General features: G+C 48.8%; 4 protein-coding genes across 4 annotated transcripts; 1 reads left to right on the top strand and 3 right to left on the bottom strand.

The window, feature by feature from the left end:
• The first annotated feature begins 1,775 nt into the window (after positions 1 to 1,775).
• Positions 1,776 to 5,929, top strand: AFUA_2G10850 (Zn(II)2Cys6 transcription factor). Its single transcript, XM_750325.2, has 3 exons — positions 1,776 to 3,551; positions 3,629 to 4,425; positions 4,519 to 5,929. The coding sequence occupies exons 1-3, from the start codon at positions 2,436 to 2,438 to the stop codon at positions 4,781 to 4,783; spliced, it is 2,178 nt and encodes a 725-aa protein (XP_755418.1). The 5' UTR covers positions 1,776 to 2,435; the 3' UTR covers positions 4,784 to 5,929.
• A 1,439-nt stretch (positions 5,930 to 7,368) lies between these two features.
• Positions 7,369 to 9,014, bottom strand: AFUA_2G10840 (RTA1 domain-containing protein). Its single transcript, XM_077804159.1, has 2 exons — positions 8,397 to 9,014; positions 7,369 to 8,322 (listed from the first exon to the last, which is right to left on the bottom strand). The coding sequence occupies exons 1-2, from the start codon at positions 8,542 to 8,544 to the stop codon at positions 7,685 to 7,687; spliced, it is 786 nt and encodes a 261-aa protein (XP_077660322.1). The 5' UTR covers positions 8,545 to 9,014; the 3' UTR covers positions 7,369 to 7,684.
• A 935-nt stretch (positions 9,015 to 9,949) lies between these two features.
• AFUA_2G10830 (uncharacterized protein) lies at positions 9,950 to 11,464 on the bottom strand (the record flags this gene model as incomplete). Its single annotated transcript, XM_750323.1, has 4 exons — positions 9,950 to 10,874; positions 10,970 to 11,023; positions 11,103 to 11,144; positions 11,457 to 11,464. 4 exons carry the CDS (start codon positions 11,462 to 11,464, stop codon positions 9,950 to 9,952), a joined length of 1,029 nt encoding a protein of 342 aa, XP_755416.1.
• A 435-nt stretch (positions 11,465 to 11,899) lies between these two features.
• Positions 11,900 to 15,520, bottom strand: AFUA_2G10820 (ATP-dependent 3'-5' DNA helicase; the record flags this gene model as incomplete). The annotated part of the gene is made up of 1 exon (XM_750322.1): positions 11,900 to 15,520. The coding sequence occupies one exon, from the start codon at positions 15,518 to 15,520 to the stop codon at positions 11,900 to 11,902; it is 3,621 nt and encodes a 1,206-aa protein (XP_755415.1).
• Positions 15,521 to 15,531: the final 11 nt, after the last annotated feature.

The following is a 15,531-nucleotide window of genomic DNA, read 5'->3' as shown; positions in this document are numbered from 1 at the left end:
GATTTGGCATGTGCTTGGAGCAAAACGCTGTCAGGGATTCAGAGGGCTCATACAGTCGGAGTACGGAGCACTCCGTTGGCCCTATCAAAAGTAGGGGGAGGGGGGGGGGGGGGGGGAAAGATTCTACTCTGTCAACCTCTCTGATGATTTTGCGCAAGTATGAAGAAGCAGGAGGGTAAACAGGGACTCCGTGCCAGTCGATATACCCTCGTTGCACTTTCCAGCTGGACAGAATGCTACTGTGCAGGTCGCTGGCAGACTGCTGGGTACAGCCGGTGAACCTTATGGAGCAACTGTGAACACTGATTAGGTAACTGGACAGGATCATCCAGATGATAATAGTAATAATAATAATTATAGTAACATCAACAGTTAAGAAATAAAGTATCCGACAATCTAAATCATGGAAGATGCGATTATGGCTGACGCATGGAGCTTGTCCGCTCCCGTGGGCTCATTGCCGCAACTTCACAGGATCAAAATCTAGAAGACAGGCCAAGTCTTGCCTTCAATCTGAGTAAGTAGGTAGTCTTTGACCCTTGAACATGTGCTCCGTAGTCTAAGTACGGATATTCCTACAAATGAAATACCCGACTGTTAAGGGGTTGCCTAAATCGGTTAGAGTCCCACAAATCGGTCTTTCAATTAACGCCGATGGATCAAATTCTGTGTGCTATGACCCATAGCCATGACTTACGAGGCCAGACTGGGTAATGATTTAAGAGCTGGCTGGACTGCAATCATGTGTCGACATTGAGACAAAACTTGGCACTCTCAGAAAGAGAAAGCGTTGCGTAGGAGAATGAAGGAGAATATAACTAAAGTACCTATCCTCTTGGCATATCCTGCATCCTGGTGGAAAGGAAGTGGAGGGAAACCAAACAAAAGGAAAGAGAAAAAAAAAAATTGATCTAGCTCACCAGCGGTCCAGCAGTAGCGTCGACCAGTTGGTTGATCTAGCTTACTGATCTGGGTTCATGGATTATCTTTCCACGGTTTAGAGGGCTACTCCTCAAACACAAATTGAGGAGCTAGGTTGGCCCTGCAAAGTATACGAAGGGCAAAGATCCTAGCATAGCTGATCTTTTATAAATAGTAGTGATAGTACGGAGTAGACAGAAGCATGATGCGCTGTCAATCAGGGGGTATTCTTCATATAATGATAATTACAAAGTACCTCGATTAGATTTGACTCTGGCTAAGTAGCAAAAATGACAGATACAATCATACTGAGTAGACCGTTAGGTAGGGATAGTCCTGTAAGTCTGAGAGCCCCCAGTGGCCACTTGACTTCCTGCCCAGTCCCTTAGTTTAACGGAGTACAGTACCAGTTTTGTCAACATCAAATGTCCACTTGGTGCTTGGTGGGACGCCAATTCCAGGCTTTATGATTAATTACGGACTAGGTAACAAGTTATGCAGGCGCATTAAATAATCCTTGGACCATTGGTAGAGGTAGTTCCAACGAGCATGGAGTAGTCTAGAGATCCTCGTGGTATACAGTGTCTGCCTCAATACGATTTTATGCATGCACTAAAGGTTTGAAGCTGAATATCAGCAAAAACAAAGGCAAAGGACCCTAGAGATGTACTGGGTCATTTTTCGTGCCTTGAGTAATAAGAAATTTTATGATACTGCGTGGTTTCATTCGCCCTATCCAGGCAATCCAAACAGTAAGAAACTAAGAGACTAAGACTAATAGCCCCAAAGTAAGTTTGAGTATTCCCGCCGCCATCAAGCATATCTAGTCTAGTCTAGCTACTATCTAGGTAGGTAGATAAGTTGGCCCATGAATCATGTAACCACAGGCATCCGGTTCACTGATTATTATTATCAATATCTTCATATGACAGTTATGAGAGCATGGTCTTCCTTCCTTCTTCCTGTTCATTTGACAGTTCCCTCGTCATTAGCTTGATTGGCAACCCTGTTATCGAATGACTCCCCATCCAATACCCTGCCATACTACCTAACCTTCCAGAGGTACCATACAGTTGCTACCATAGTTGCTACTGTACTTTACTGGTTCACCAGCTCCCAATTTCCACTACCAACCGCCATCGCGGCTCATCCGGTCAACCATCCATCATCTAGTTCATTTGAACCATTCATCATTCCCGTCCTTCTTTTCTCATTCTCTCTCCCAAGTACCTATTAAATCCAAAATTCCATCGCTACAGCGACTTGGTTGTTGATTGCAGCCAATCGCACTGTGGCACGGCCTTGGACCCCCCCCCTTCTTCTTTTTGGCCACTGCATCTCACCTCGTTCCTTCGTGTCCTTACAAGGTTCTTCTCCCGTCTGGATGGTGCTTTTCGCATGGGTTCACCTTCAGAGGCTGCCTCAACCTGCCAGCGAATCTATCCATAGCTTATGCCGGCACCCCGGACTCTGATCCGCGTTGCTCCCTGGATGCAATTCGGCTGGCCACAACCATGGCGCGTTCATTCGACACGGCCCAAACCCCCTTGAGCGGCTATTTTCCGGGCAACATGCATTTCCAGGACCCAAACCAGATCCCTGCTTATTCTATCTTCGGTGCTAGTCAGTATCCCGACAGTGTAGCTTTTTGGCACAACCTGCCCCCACAACCCCCGCAGCCTGGCATTCCTGCGGCGGCAACGCCATATTCCTCTCCTCCGCCCAAACAACACCACCAGCCGCCCTTGTTGCAGCCTGTCTCCGATCAGAAAAAGCACAAGCGCACCAGGAGTGGTTGCTTCACCTGCCGCTCCCGTCGCATCAAATGCGACGAGGCCCGTCCGGTCTGTGAGAGATGTCGGAAAGGTAATCGCGAATGTGTCTATCCGTCACCGACTGCGACTGGTACTTCATCCAAGGCAGCGTCGCGGCTTGGAGCCAAGGCCAGAGCCCAACGCCCGCCATCGCAAGGGAGTGACTCTTCGGGCCATGTTGGACCGGATGAGTTTCACGCGCTGGAGCCGATTCTGGACGAGGAAGAGGTGGACGAAGGCAGCGTGGATTCGGCAACTCTCTTGTCGTCCTCCACAACATCACTGGCAGCCCGTGTCAAGCCGGGCCCGGCTACAAAACAAAGCATGCAGTCGCTGAGGAAGCGCGGGACGAAGCTAACAGCTCCAGATGCGACACCCCCCAATACAGAAGGCAGTTCACCCTCCACTGAAGCTTCCTCTAGATTCGAATCTATGAGTGCGCGGTCGGCCAGTGTCGGACTGTCCAACCAGGAATCTCTTGGCGCCGACAGCTTCTCACATCTGCCAGAAGATTTGCGATCTTACCTTACTTTTCATCAAGAGTACATGACGTATCGTCATTATTTTATGAGGCCGTCTTCCGATCAGTTTGTTCATCACAACATCATCAAATTCGCCCTGCAATACGAGCCGCTTCTCTATGCGATTGTCGGTCTCTCTGCTTACCACCATTCCATACATAGCGGCACGGGGAAACTCTATACTTTTCTTCGGTATTATGACAAGGCCTTGAAGTTGTTGCGGAAATCTTTGGCATCGGGAGAGCCCCATTCTGAAGCAACGCTCATTACCGTCCTCGCGCTTACAACTTTCGAGGTATGAACTTGAACTGCCCTGCGTGCTCTCTAGTGTCACCTTCAAACTTGGTTCGTCCCAATGCTCACTGAGTATAGGAATTCATAGGCGACTGGGTGAATCTCATCGACCATCATCAAGCCGCTCATTCGCTGATGCGCGAACTCCTGACTCCAGAATCCGTCAAATACAACGAACTTCATGCGAATATATTCCTTTGGTACGCTCGATTTGACCTGGTCGCGGGGATATTGGCCGGGAATGAGGCGATTCTGGGCCGTGAGTGGTACATTGCGAGAGAAGAACATGACGCCGAACAAGCCGCCAATTTCCCAGACGATCCGGAGAAGCAGCTTGCATTGGCCGGGTCCATAAATCGCCGATTCGGACTAGAGATGGCCTCTCTGTATGCAAAACTCTCTCGCGGATTGATCCCGATCGAGGAATTTATTTGCCAAAACGAGCAGCTCGACCAGCTATTGGAAAAGATGAAGAGCATCCTGGAAGCACTCGCGGATCCAGAGTACAAGGTCATAAGCTTTCCAAATCAAAAACCCTTGACGGAAGATGATTTCATCGACCCTTACGTTCCTGGCTGTCTGCATGTCGGCCCATTATGGGAGGTTAATTTTGCTTGGATTGACTACCTGTCAACAAAAACAATGTTCAAGTACCAATCCTTATTGTCCGTTCGCCAATCCTCAATGGTGGAATTGGAACATTTGGCTCTAGAGCAGTGCCGAATAATGGAGACAATCGAAAGGTGGCCCGACAAGGAGAACGGTTATATGTTTGCTTTCAAGCACAGCATCGGAATGGCGAGCATGTTTCTGCCGAGGGATCATAAACATGTCATGTGGGCCCGAAGAAAATTTGCGCTGATGGAGCAGAACGGGTATGTATGCTTCCTCTTTTCATTGCATCTCTGACTCATTGTGCGGCGTGCAATATGTTCCTGGCCGGCATAGCTAAGAACGCGGTTTTACAGCTACATCACGCCCCCCAAGTTCCGTGCAGGCATGGCAGCCCTTTGGCAATTGCCTGAGATCAACCACTGGTGGCTACCAAATGAGGAAGGATACATCGAGATTATTCGCGAGGTTCGCTCGATGACTGAAGAACGGACAACACATGCACGAGACGATTTTCGGGAAAACGTACGCGATATGAGGACCATATTCTGGAAACTTAGCTTGGATGACACCGAAAGTGAGGCTAGCCCGCCTTCTGCTGTTTTGGAAGCTGCTCGATGATGACATGGCAACTGAGTCCTTGCATATGCTTTGCACTTGGTTGAGCTTCACAATACGTCGTGAAGAAGAAGCCATAGGCTCTTAACAGACGCGTCTCATGCTTTCTGACCGATCATGTCAGATTCTTACACCTCTGTTTGCGCGTTACCTTCGAGCTGTTGCGCTGGATATACATGACCTTAACCTACATGCCATTTTTATTAACTTCTACCGAACGACCTCTTCGTCAATCTTCTGCCTCATTCGACCAACATCATGATATCTCACCCTTCCTCGTTTTGACACCTATTCTTAATTTCTTCCATGTGCCTGTTCAACCAATATACCCACATAACATCTGTTCCTAATTTTCCCTGCTCTACTGAATTGTCTATAACAACGACCGAAGCATTGGGAGGCAAGCATAAAACCCAAATACCCGTTTATACCTGGAGTTGCTACGAAGGTGGGCTGGGATTTCATACAAACGGCATTTTACCGTATACGTCATATCCATGCATTTGTATACAAACTCCGCTGTTTATTCAAAATACACACCAATTAGAGCCGTTTGCGCGAGAATCTTTTTCAAGAAGGTAATAGTTGATAGTGGGATCGGAAGATAATATTTAGAAGACATGGTCTCACTGTGCAAAGCAACTGAGAAAGTCATCTATTATCTAGGTCTGGTCCCTGTGGGTGGCCTCTGTCCTATCTGCTCAAAACCAATGTCTAAGTTGGTTATTTCACCTTTTTTGTCCAAGTCATGAATGCTAAATGGATATAGTCTTGCCTTTAAAAACCTTGTGCCAAACACATTTTACAATGCCAGAGGAAATCATTAGATGCAGCTCCCTAGCAGCAATGCTATAAAGAATGGCAAAGGAGCCCACCATCACGTTCGCCGGACCTATGTGCAATTTTGTTACCTATGTACTCAGTTCTCATACTCAGAAGAAGACTGGATCCAGCAGTGCATTTCCCGTTTTGCTAATCTTTAAACCTGATGCGGACAATTGACGTTTTTGTTATACTTTAGTGGCGCTTGGGTTCTACCCATTCTGCCTAGGCAATGAAAATAAGAGAGACAATGGGCGGTTTCGTCAGTGGCTGGACAAAGCCACGCTCCTGAATCATATTAATAGGCACCTGTCAGCCCTACAGCCCTTGGCCATGGCTTTATGCCCCCACCCCTGTTGTTCTGGGGAACAGTATGATGGTGTTATAGAATTAAGTGTCATTTTATAAATGTGCACTCCATTGAAGAGCCTCACTATAATTGTATTAAGAAAAAGATGATAGGCTTCTGAGCTTAGAGACCCTAAACAAGACACAGTCTACAGAGCAACGGTGCCTGGAAGAGAAGTTATGGAGGCCAGTATGGTAACTCAATAGGGAATCAACCTATATGTCGGCCCATCACGACCCTGCATGGCGGATTCTATTGCCTGCTCTGGAGTAGGCGTAGCGGCCCATGAATGTCCTGATGGAATAATAAAGAATCCAAGCTCTTAAATCCCCTTTTGTAGACCACCACACCAAACGTTGACGTCTACTTTCCCCATATTGCATCCAGTGAGGCCACTGACTTCATGTAGCTCTGATATCCAGACAGGCTGAAAAGGCGTCAAAATTCGCTATGCTGGTCAAGAGTATACCATGCACAATCCGGCGTGCCGTTCCCTATCATGTTCTTGTCCAATGACATTGATCTTCCCCAATTTATAGAAACAGGCCATTGCCAAAGACATCGCCAATGATAACCCCGTCACAATCGCAGTGATAAGCGCCATAATAGACCAGTCACCCCCTTTTGCAGTATAAATATTGATAAGTATTGTGAGAAGCCCCGCAGTGGCATTTAAAAGAGTTGGCCTAGTGATTGTCGGCCAGTTTAAAGAGAGCCCATGCACGACTGTGCAAAGGGGGGACCAAACTTACATACACAATCTGATTAAGAGCTTAAAAGTAGTTGTGTTTTCATGTGAATGCAGTTGGCCATTCTCTAGTTTCGGCTGGCGCTCATTTCAATACGCTTCACGAGCTGCTGCCCCATGAAATACGGGTTGTGCTTCCATATACGACTGGATCCAATGTTCTAACAAGGATGTTATTGTGGCAGTGAATTACGACCGTACACTGAGTAAAAATAAAGATGAAAAGAGAAGAATGATAGCTGCCCTCTACTATAGCGGCATCTTACACAAAGCTCGCAGTGAGTTCCATTTGCTGATATAGTTGGCTATGCTTGGTGCTGGGGAACCTAGATATGGTCAAGAGCAGGATGGGGGACTTGCTGTAGGTTTCAGAACTAGAGGCTTGCTTATTGCTGCGGAACTGTGATGCCCAGAGCCAAGGAAGTGAGAAAAGCTTGTTGACGCATGGTCTCCTTTACCAGGTCACCGCAAGACTTTGTAGGTGGTGTCTCTTGGTTACAGAGGATTTAATGGCGTCGGTCTGTAATCAACTAAAAGTGTTGGACTCTTCGCCTTTTTTCATTCCCCTATGCCAATGTGGTGAGAGGGACGTCTAGAGCATTCCGTTTCTATGTAGTCTAAGACAATAGTATTGCTCTTTAGATTTATTTCTGCATACAGGCAGAGCTGTGACTGTGAACATAGAAAGGCAAGGATTATACTCTCTAGCAAAATGGTACCCCCGAGCTAGTAGAGGATTAGTTGGGGTTGAATAAGCATCAGTTCCATCTGATAAGAGAAGCAATCCAGACGCTCAGATCGAGGATAGACATGATGGTTTGATCCGAAGTATTTTGCCAAGGAGCGTACCACACATTAGACCGCAGGTTAAAATGTTGAGAAGAAAGTGAAGATTGAGTTGAGTAGTGCTGTCGTGATGTTTCTATCCCATTGCAAAGTATACTGTGTCATTTAAGCCTGCTTTGTTCGCGTCTCTTGTGTTCGGCTACTTACGCTGATCTTCGCAGGAACTCGGCTGCTGGATTCGACTGGGATACCAGATGTAGAAGATAATCATCACTGTCAGCATCGGAATGGTGTCAAAGACATACATCGGCCATTCATGCTGTAATAGATACCCATTCGAGCCCACAGAGTATTCAACCACGCGGTATACGGAGCGAACGATGATTAGCGCACTGACACCAAAGAGCATTTCAAGGGTTCTCTTCCATGGCAGATCAGCATTATGGCACTGTGGTGTCGGGGCTTCCATAATGCGCCGGTAAAACATCACTGCGGTAAGACCAAAAATACCGAATGAGATTAACTGGATGAATAGGCCAATAAGGACGACGGCCGTTGCTCCTGTGGCGTGTCCCGTAACGCTGAGTCCAATGGAGGACCCTTGCACAACAAAGGACAAGATGTCCCCGAGCACGAAAGTTTTGGTAAGCCAATTCAGTGATATAATAGAGAACCTTTCACCGCGAACAGCACGGATGACTCGGCCAAGGGTCATATAAATCGATGCCGCGAAGAGGGCGGGAGCAAGAAGGACACCATCATTCGAAATGGCGTAAGAAAACAAGGAAGCGGTATTGTTGTGGGCGCCAATCCGGCCTCCATAGCCATATAGTTCAACTGGAATGAAGTTAACTTGTCAGTCATTGACCTTCAAATACTGTGTGGGTAGAAGTTTTCAAATGAGACCTTACAAATCCCCCCCCGCCGCAAATGGGATGCAGAACCAGGTCCGAGTCTTGAAGAGACGGTAGATGTGCAAGACGGTAGCAACCGCAAAACAGAGCAGGAAGATGACAGCAGCTGCCAAATTCGGCACATATAACCAAAGGTAATCCCCATGCTTGTATGGCTTGAGTTCTGCCATAAGGAACGTCTATGGATCGTGAGGCTTTCTCAGAGACAGCGCGCGACGGTTAGGTCTAGCCTGGTTGGAAGTTGAGCAGGTGAATGTGTTCGACATATTCTGGACCATGATGAAGTCTCGTGCATTCTCTTTAAATGACGAAGAAACAAGATCTTGTCATCACTAAAAACAACTTTGACCTTTTTGCCTTGCAAAACCAAAGACGTGGCTCGTGCATACGCATACCTCCCGAGATGAGATAGTGTGGGGTCTGAGGAATTGTACAGAGTACTCCATCCTCTAAGTACGTATGCACAGACCATGGGCTGGCACTTTAATCTGCGCTTTGGGGTTTGGCAATCATCATTCCTGTCCGCGACAATGCAAAGTTTGGTTCTAGTCCCTCTTGATTGCGTGGAAACACGACATTAATCAGATTGAGGACACATCAGTCTGATCGCAATTTAATCAGCAGCTGTCATCTCCAGTGAGTATTTGAACCTATTATCGGTGGCCCAAGGGTAGACATGGTGTGTCTTGCTGCTCTTGCATCAATCCAGGAAATACATGGATAGGGTCTCTTACACGAGAAAGATATCCCCGGGAGCTGGGGACGCCTATTGCCTTCTGATCGTATATAGGGCATCTCGTCTGCGACTAGATAAGAAAAGTCAGACCCCCATTGCTTTATCATACGGATGTACGGAGTAGAGCACTTGGGATTTCCGAACAGAACGGTCAAGTGGTTTCCAGCAACTCCACATCCGACCCACACCTGGTGCGTGTATACGGTGGCCCTGCCCCTTTCTTGGCGGGTTTTGGGCCTGACCTCGAGCCTAAGGGTTCGGCACGGATTGTGACTTTTGGCCCGCGGGTTACTCGCCAAGAACCCACAGAACCCCCAGGCCCTTATGTGAAGAACCCACGGCTTGAATAATGTATGCAGCTCAGACCTGTGTTTCTCTGCATTCGTCTCTCATGTCGATTGACTTTTATAATAATGAGGTCCATAAGCTTCCGAGACTCATAAGCCTGGCCGGAACCACTCATACCCATATGATAGGACCTTTATCATAAACTACGAGTCAAGCAGAGTCAGTCTCAGGATTCAATGGACTCAATTTCTTTCAGCAAAGCGATCCGACAGCAAATCACGGAATGTTTGGGGGGTACTTGATATCTTTGGACCTCATCTAGATAAAATGGCAAACTTGGTTCTTGTCTCCCATGCATAGAACAATTGTAACGGAGGACGATGCTCCGATCTCTGAGCCCCTAATTACACATGCCTTTCATACAGGCTAGATCCCTCTCAATCTTCCACCCATGGCCGATAACAGCGCCAGAATTCTTAGATGGGGAAACATCCATAAGTGGTCAAAGAGAAGGAAAAGAAACCAGTCAGTCCGTATTGATAGCCATTTTTGGCCACGCCAACCAGCTTTCCCAATCAAGTCCGAGTTGATCACTTATTCTCTCGATGAGCCATCTCCCTCCATCTCCAAAAACCCAAAATTGGCGGTGATGGTGAAGTAGCACCGCATAGTGGGCAAGAATAACGAGTGCTTCGGGCCGCCCATGGGACAAGTGATCGAGGTATTCAGCATGGACAAGGACTGGCCATGCAACTACAGAATGACACGGAGCGATTTCTGGCGGTTGATCGGCTGCCTGGGTCTGAAACGGAAGCAACTCAATCGCCTGCTGGTAATGCTTTGTAAGTGCAGGACCGAGCTTGGCTCCATGGATCTTTTCCAACAAGCTTCTGCGTATTCGGCATGACCCGATATTTGACGCGGAGTGGCTCCCATTCTGCCATGACTGATCGGGGTGTAATGATTGGAGAGTGGACCATGATGTACCGGCAATAGCACGCACGCCCCGGTGTAAAGAAGCGTACTGGATAAATTTCGCAAGGAAGGAACTCAAATCGTCTCGGTGAAAATAGAGTGTCTCGCAAAGCATGTGGATGCCCAGAATCGAAGAGAATAGAAAGGTCGGCACGCAGTTCTCTGGGTTGATGTTTAGACAACCCGAATCCTTCAAGTCATTGATGGCATGCGTCTGTAATTGCATTGCGTGACGGTGGTAGTATTCTCTCTGCATCGGACGGACGATGCTAAGATGCAATGCGGCGAATGCCAGAAGCTCATTCATGAGATACGGTGTCGATAGGCAGTGTGTGACAATCACAGGCAATGGGACAGTCGCCCCTTGGCTGGAAGCCTCTAGAGTTTTCACCGTTTCTGTACAAAAATAGTGGAAAAGCTCAATATGGAGGGTGAAGACAGGCGGTGATGTTACCACCTCACATGAGCCTCGAGGGCTGTCATCAAGAAAAGACAAGACAGTACTCTGAAGAGATTTGCTGATAGAGGAGGCAAGAGAAGCGGTATGATCTTTTGGTGCAATGAGAAACACGCATTCTCGTGCTGAAGCTCGGCATTTGTCACATCTAGGCCGCGTCTCGTCGCACTTGAACAGAACTTAAAATCGGTCCGAAATTGGAAGGGGATTTCAAATATGAGCCCTGCGGGGAGATAAACTACCATACCTTGATGTGGCGTTGTTTGCATTAAAGACACCCGTTGCGGGACTTTGAATGTGCTTTACGCGGCGGCATGTGTGAGAAAGGCCAGGATAGGTCACTGGGGGAAACAAGGCAGTGGAAAACCCCCCAGCTAGGCTGATATCAACTCCACTTTCCCAAACTCAGAAAACTACTAGCCTGGAGATGTCTGTGTATGCGTGTCGTTAAGAACGCGTGCTCGTTGACAAGTTCTTAACCTCCTGAAGCCAGAAGTCTCAAGAGGATGATGTAATATTAACCTTCTTCTGCGACTCTTATACAGCTAAGTGGGTATTGTGAGTGGGATCTACGGAGTAGGCTATGGCATATCCCACCCACACCCTCATCTCATAGTGTCCACACTTGATTTTTACTTGACTCCGCCATCACTACCGAATCTATCAATCTTGTGTGCTTATTTTACTCCCTGCACTCTAACGCCCTGTAGGCGCCAGCATGCTTCTTCAAGTAGATGCATGTGGGGGCATTATCTCAGCACAGCGATATTATAGGCTTCAAGATCAGGCACCAGGAGCGCAAACAGAGGGCTATGCTAGGCTTATTTAAGCATGTTCCAAAAGAGGAAAGATTGTGGCTATGCGCTGATGGCAGAACACTTGGTGTTTTGTATATTATTCATCCCTCCAACCAAACAGCTGATTCCATCCCGGGTAAATCATGCCTGCCCTAAGTGCAATGAGTGCTCCAGACGGGTGTATTCTCCAGACATCATCACCCCCCTAACAGCACTCACCCTTTATCACCACCTCGTTCAAGCGGCATCACACGTTATCGCTACGGCACTGACGACGCAACGGCACTTCAGTCGCCGGGATGACCGTCTCCAGTCCCCCCGCCAATTCCCTTAGTCCGTCTTCGCCCTCGACATCTTCCCCCCAAGGCAGGGCGTCGATGTCGACATCCCAACCAAGCAGACACCGCAGCACGACGCCGGCCCCCGCCTTGCTCATCACGGAATTCAACTCTCTGCATCTCTCATCGCAAACGCACTCCATACAACCCTGCGGTGTGACGCACTCGCAGGCTTCGATGCGCGCCACCGCGCGGCGAAGTAGGACGTCGACGAACTCGAACGCTTTGCTCGCAATCCCGGAGCCGCATGAGCCGCCCTTGGCATCGTAGAAGGTGAGGCGCGCTGGTCGTTGCCGGGCAGGGGGCTGAAGTTTCCTAATGTTCTCTTTAATTTGTTGATCGCGCATCTCGTTCGCGATCTTCAGGTTTCTGCCGAGTTCCTTCTTTGCGACTTTGCACTCTGTTTTGACGTCGCCGGGCGACGAGATGACGAAGGTGGGCAGCAGGGAGAGCACAGCATGTTCGGCTGCATGAATAGCGGCAGCGATGTTGAGGCGTCTTGATTCGAGGATCTCTAGAGCGCGTTTGGGCACATCGAGCCACATGCCTTTGGTGGAGATGTTGATCGGCGGATTGTCCACCGCCACGGCATCCAGCACGCGGCCACGCTTGTCAATTTTAAAGAAGCCATACACGACTGCGTGGATCTGCACCGAGCCATAGAATGCGCGAGAGGCAGAGCTCTGATTGATCTGCCGCATCACTTCTGTTTCAATGGGGTCAATGTCAGTGTAGTCGCGCTGCATCGTGCTCCAATCCACGTGGACCTTGACAACGCGAGCGAACCGCTGATCAGTGTTCAATTCCTTGACGAGATATGTCTGGCCCTGATGTAGAAAGATGCCGCCTTCGTAGATTGTGAAGAAGGCACGAGAAGCCTCCACTTCCTCCAGGACAACATTGCGTGCGTTTGTTGCGTCAATGACTGCAAAATGCTGGTCCTCTGTATCACGAATGGGCACACATCGAGAGGGATGAGGTCGGAATCTCTCGTGACAATGGTAGAACCCAAAGCTGTCTCTCACGAGTCTCATGGCCGCTATCTCATGCAGCTGCTTTCCGAAATAGACATGATCCTCGTCCGGCCGGATCGGCATCTCGAACGCTGCGCATTGAACATGTCCTTCAAGAATCAGCTCATTAGAAAGATCAATTTGTAGCTCGCAGTGGGGTTTTGTGAACAGTTCATCTGGATTTTGCATGTAGTATTGATCGGCCGGAAACCTATCGCCAACCAACACAGACAAAGAATCCTTGTTTCGACGTCCAGCTCGACCGCTTTGCTGGCGCAAGTTGGAGATAGAATAAGGGAAGCCAAGAGTGATTACAGCATCGAGAGAGCCAATATCGACCCCTAGTTCGAGGGCGTTCGTAGCGACGATCCCCAGTAGATGGCCCTCGAACATCTCTCTCTCAATTTTCCGCCGGTCTTGCGGACTGTAGCCGCCCCGGTAACCCATGACGAGCTTTCCAACTTCTGGCCTACCGATGGCCTGGAACTCGTTCCTTACGGCTTGGAGTAGTACCTCGCACATTTTCCTGATCCTGCAGAAGGCAATGACCCTCGCGCCTCTGAGGATCAACTGACAGAAGAGACGGGCAGTTTCAGCAACACTGTCTCCGCGTCCAGAGGTGGGGTCATTGGGGTCTTTGTAAGGGGTATTCCAGCATAAGAACTCCTTACGGCCTGACGGCGAACCGTCAAAGTCAATGAGTCTGACACTGTCAATGCCAAATACTGCCTTCATATGTTCTTCAGGGTTGGCTACGGTGGCAGAACAAGATATAAATCGGACATGTCGGTTGCCCACCGCAGCACAGATCCGACGCAGCCGTCGCATGATGAATGCAACATGTGATCCAAATAGACCATTGTAGACATGCAACTCGTCGACGACAACGAATTTCAAGTTCTTCAAAATGGTGCGCCAAGAACTTTCCTGCGGTAATATGGTAATGTGTAGCATGTCCGGATTGGTGAATATAATGCGGGCCTCGTCACGAATGAGGTTGCGGCTCCCCATCGGAGTATCGCCATCGAATGTTTCGACCATGACGTCCTGTAAACCATCCATAAACTGCAGAAGCTCCTTAATGCTACGCTTCTGATCTTGTGCAAGAGCTTTAGTGGGGAAAATATACATGCCACGGCTGTTAGGGTCTCTTCCAAGCTCATGAAGCATTGGAACCTGGTAGATCAATGACTTGCCGGAGCTTGTAGACGTAGATACAATGACATCTTCACCGGCGTAAAGGGAGTTGATTGCTTCAGCCTGATGCAAGTAGAACTGTGTTATGCCCTTTGTGTTGTACAGAGCGTTAACGAGGTCTTGCGAAAGTTGAAAAGTCAAGTCTCCGTAGACGGCAGATTGGGCCTCAAACACTCTATGGCCTTCGGGGACGATCTGAGCGAAGTACCAATCCATTGCGCGAATTTCGTCAATGATCTCTGCCATGGATTTGCGCTCCTTGGGAATCTCGGGAGGCGGCATCGAGAGGAGCTTCGCCGTCTTTAAGCTGTCATCTTCAAAAACAGGAGGATTCGGGATCCATGCGTCCTTCTCCCTTTCCAGTCTCTCAACTGGATCGCTGCCGCCGTCCTCGCACTGCACCAGGAACGCATCGATGGCATCAGAGAATTTCTTATTCCGTTTCTCAATCAAGGCAAGCATCTGCTTTTGACTGTAAACAGGCATTTTCAGATCCTCATCCTTCAACTTCCGCACGGGTTTCGTGGGCTCCCCGTTTTTCGGATGTCGCACCTCGCGCTTCAGATCCCCGTCCAGAAACTCAAACAGCAACACCTCTTTCGACGGCACATCCGCACCAACATCAGACCCATCGCATTCAGGATGTGAGAGGCCATAAGACTGATTCCTCGCCGTCTCCTTCTCCCCCACCGTCATAACTTCCAACTTGGCCGCGTCCACATACTCGAATTTCACCGCGCGAGGAACCAGAACCCTCACCCTTGCAATATCTTCAACGGTCAGTGCACTACCGCTGCCTAATTGCGCCTGTACCGCTTTCTGAATATTCTCGAACGTCGTGGCGAAGTGTTTGCGCGTGCAGCAGAACGTGTACACCAGGTTCAAAGCGCGGTGGATCTGAGACAAACTTTTGAAGGCCTCCGGCCAGGGTGCGGAGGGTTTGCGCTTGGGTGATGGGCTCTTGATCACCTTTTGGATTCTTGATGTTTTGGTCGATTTGGATTTTAGCTTCCCCTGGTCGGATTTGTCGGTCGGGGCTATCGCGTCGCTTTTCGTGTCAAGACTATCACCCTGGTCGGTCGCTGTTATACCGTACACAGCGTCCGGTTCGAGCGTGGCATCCACATTAGTTGTCTTTCGCGGTCTTCCGCGTTTTCTTGTGGTATTGAGTCCATCTTGCAAAGGGGGGTTGTGCTCCGTCAACGCGTTGCTTAATTCGGATGTGTCTGATCCGAAATCGTCTATTGGGTCGACCTCATCGTTTCGTTTCCTTTTCAACGTGATGCCGGAGGGAGCTGGGTCTGACATTGGGCCAGCCATGTCGACGCTCC

Source organism: Aspergillus fumigatus, chromosome 2 (assembly GCF_000002655.1).
Source record: "Aspergillus fumigatus Af293 chromosome 2, whole genome shotgun sequence".
Lineage (NCBI taxonomy): Eukaryota > Fungi > Ascomycota > Eurotiomycetes > Eurotiales > Aspergillaceae > Aspergillus > Aspergillus fumigatus.
Note: the sequence above shows the minus strand (reverse complement) of the source record. Positions and strands in the feature narration are given on the sequence as shown.

What these genes read in the sequence shown, in the direction of transcription:
- AFUA_2G10850 (XM_750325.2), top strand. Translation starts at nt 2,436, where the DNA reads ATGGCGCGTTCATTCGACACGGCCCAAACCCCCTTGAGCGGCTATTTT. An exon ending in TCGCGCTTACAACTTTCGAG is followed by an intron (nt 3,552 to 3,628) that starts GTATGAACTTGA and finishes CACTGAGTATAG; the next exon opens with GAATTCATAGGCGACTGGGT. An exon ending in GCGCTGATGGAGCAGAACGG is followed by an intron (nt 4,426 to 4,518) that starts GTATGTATGCTT and finishes GCGGTTTTACAG; the next exon opens with CTACATCACGCCCCCCAAGT.
- AFUA_2G10840 (XM_077804159.1), bottom strand. Translation starts at nt 8,544, where the DNA reads ATGGGGATTACCTTTGGTTATATGTGCCGAATTTGGCAGCTGCTGTCA. An exon ending in TTTGCGGCGGGGGGGGATTT is followed by an intron (nt 8,323 to 8,396) that starts GTAAGGTCTCAT and finishes ACTTCATTCCAG; the next exon opens with TTGAACTATATGGCTATGGA.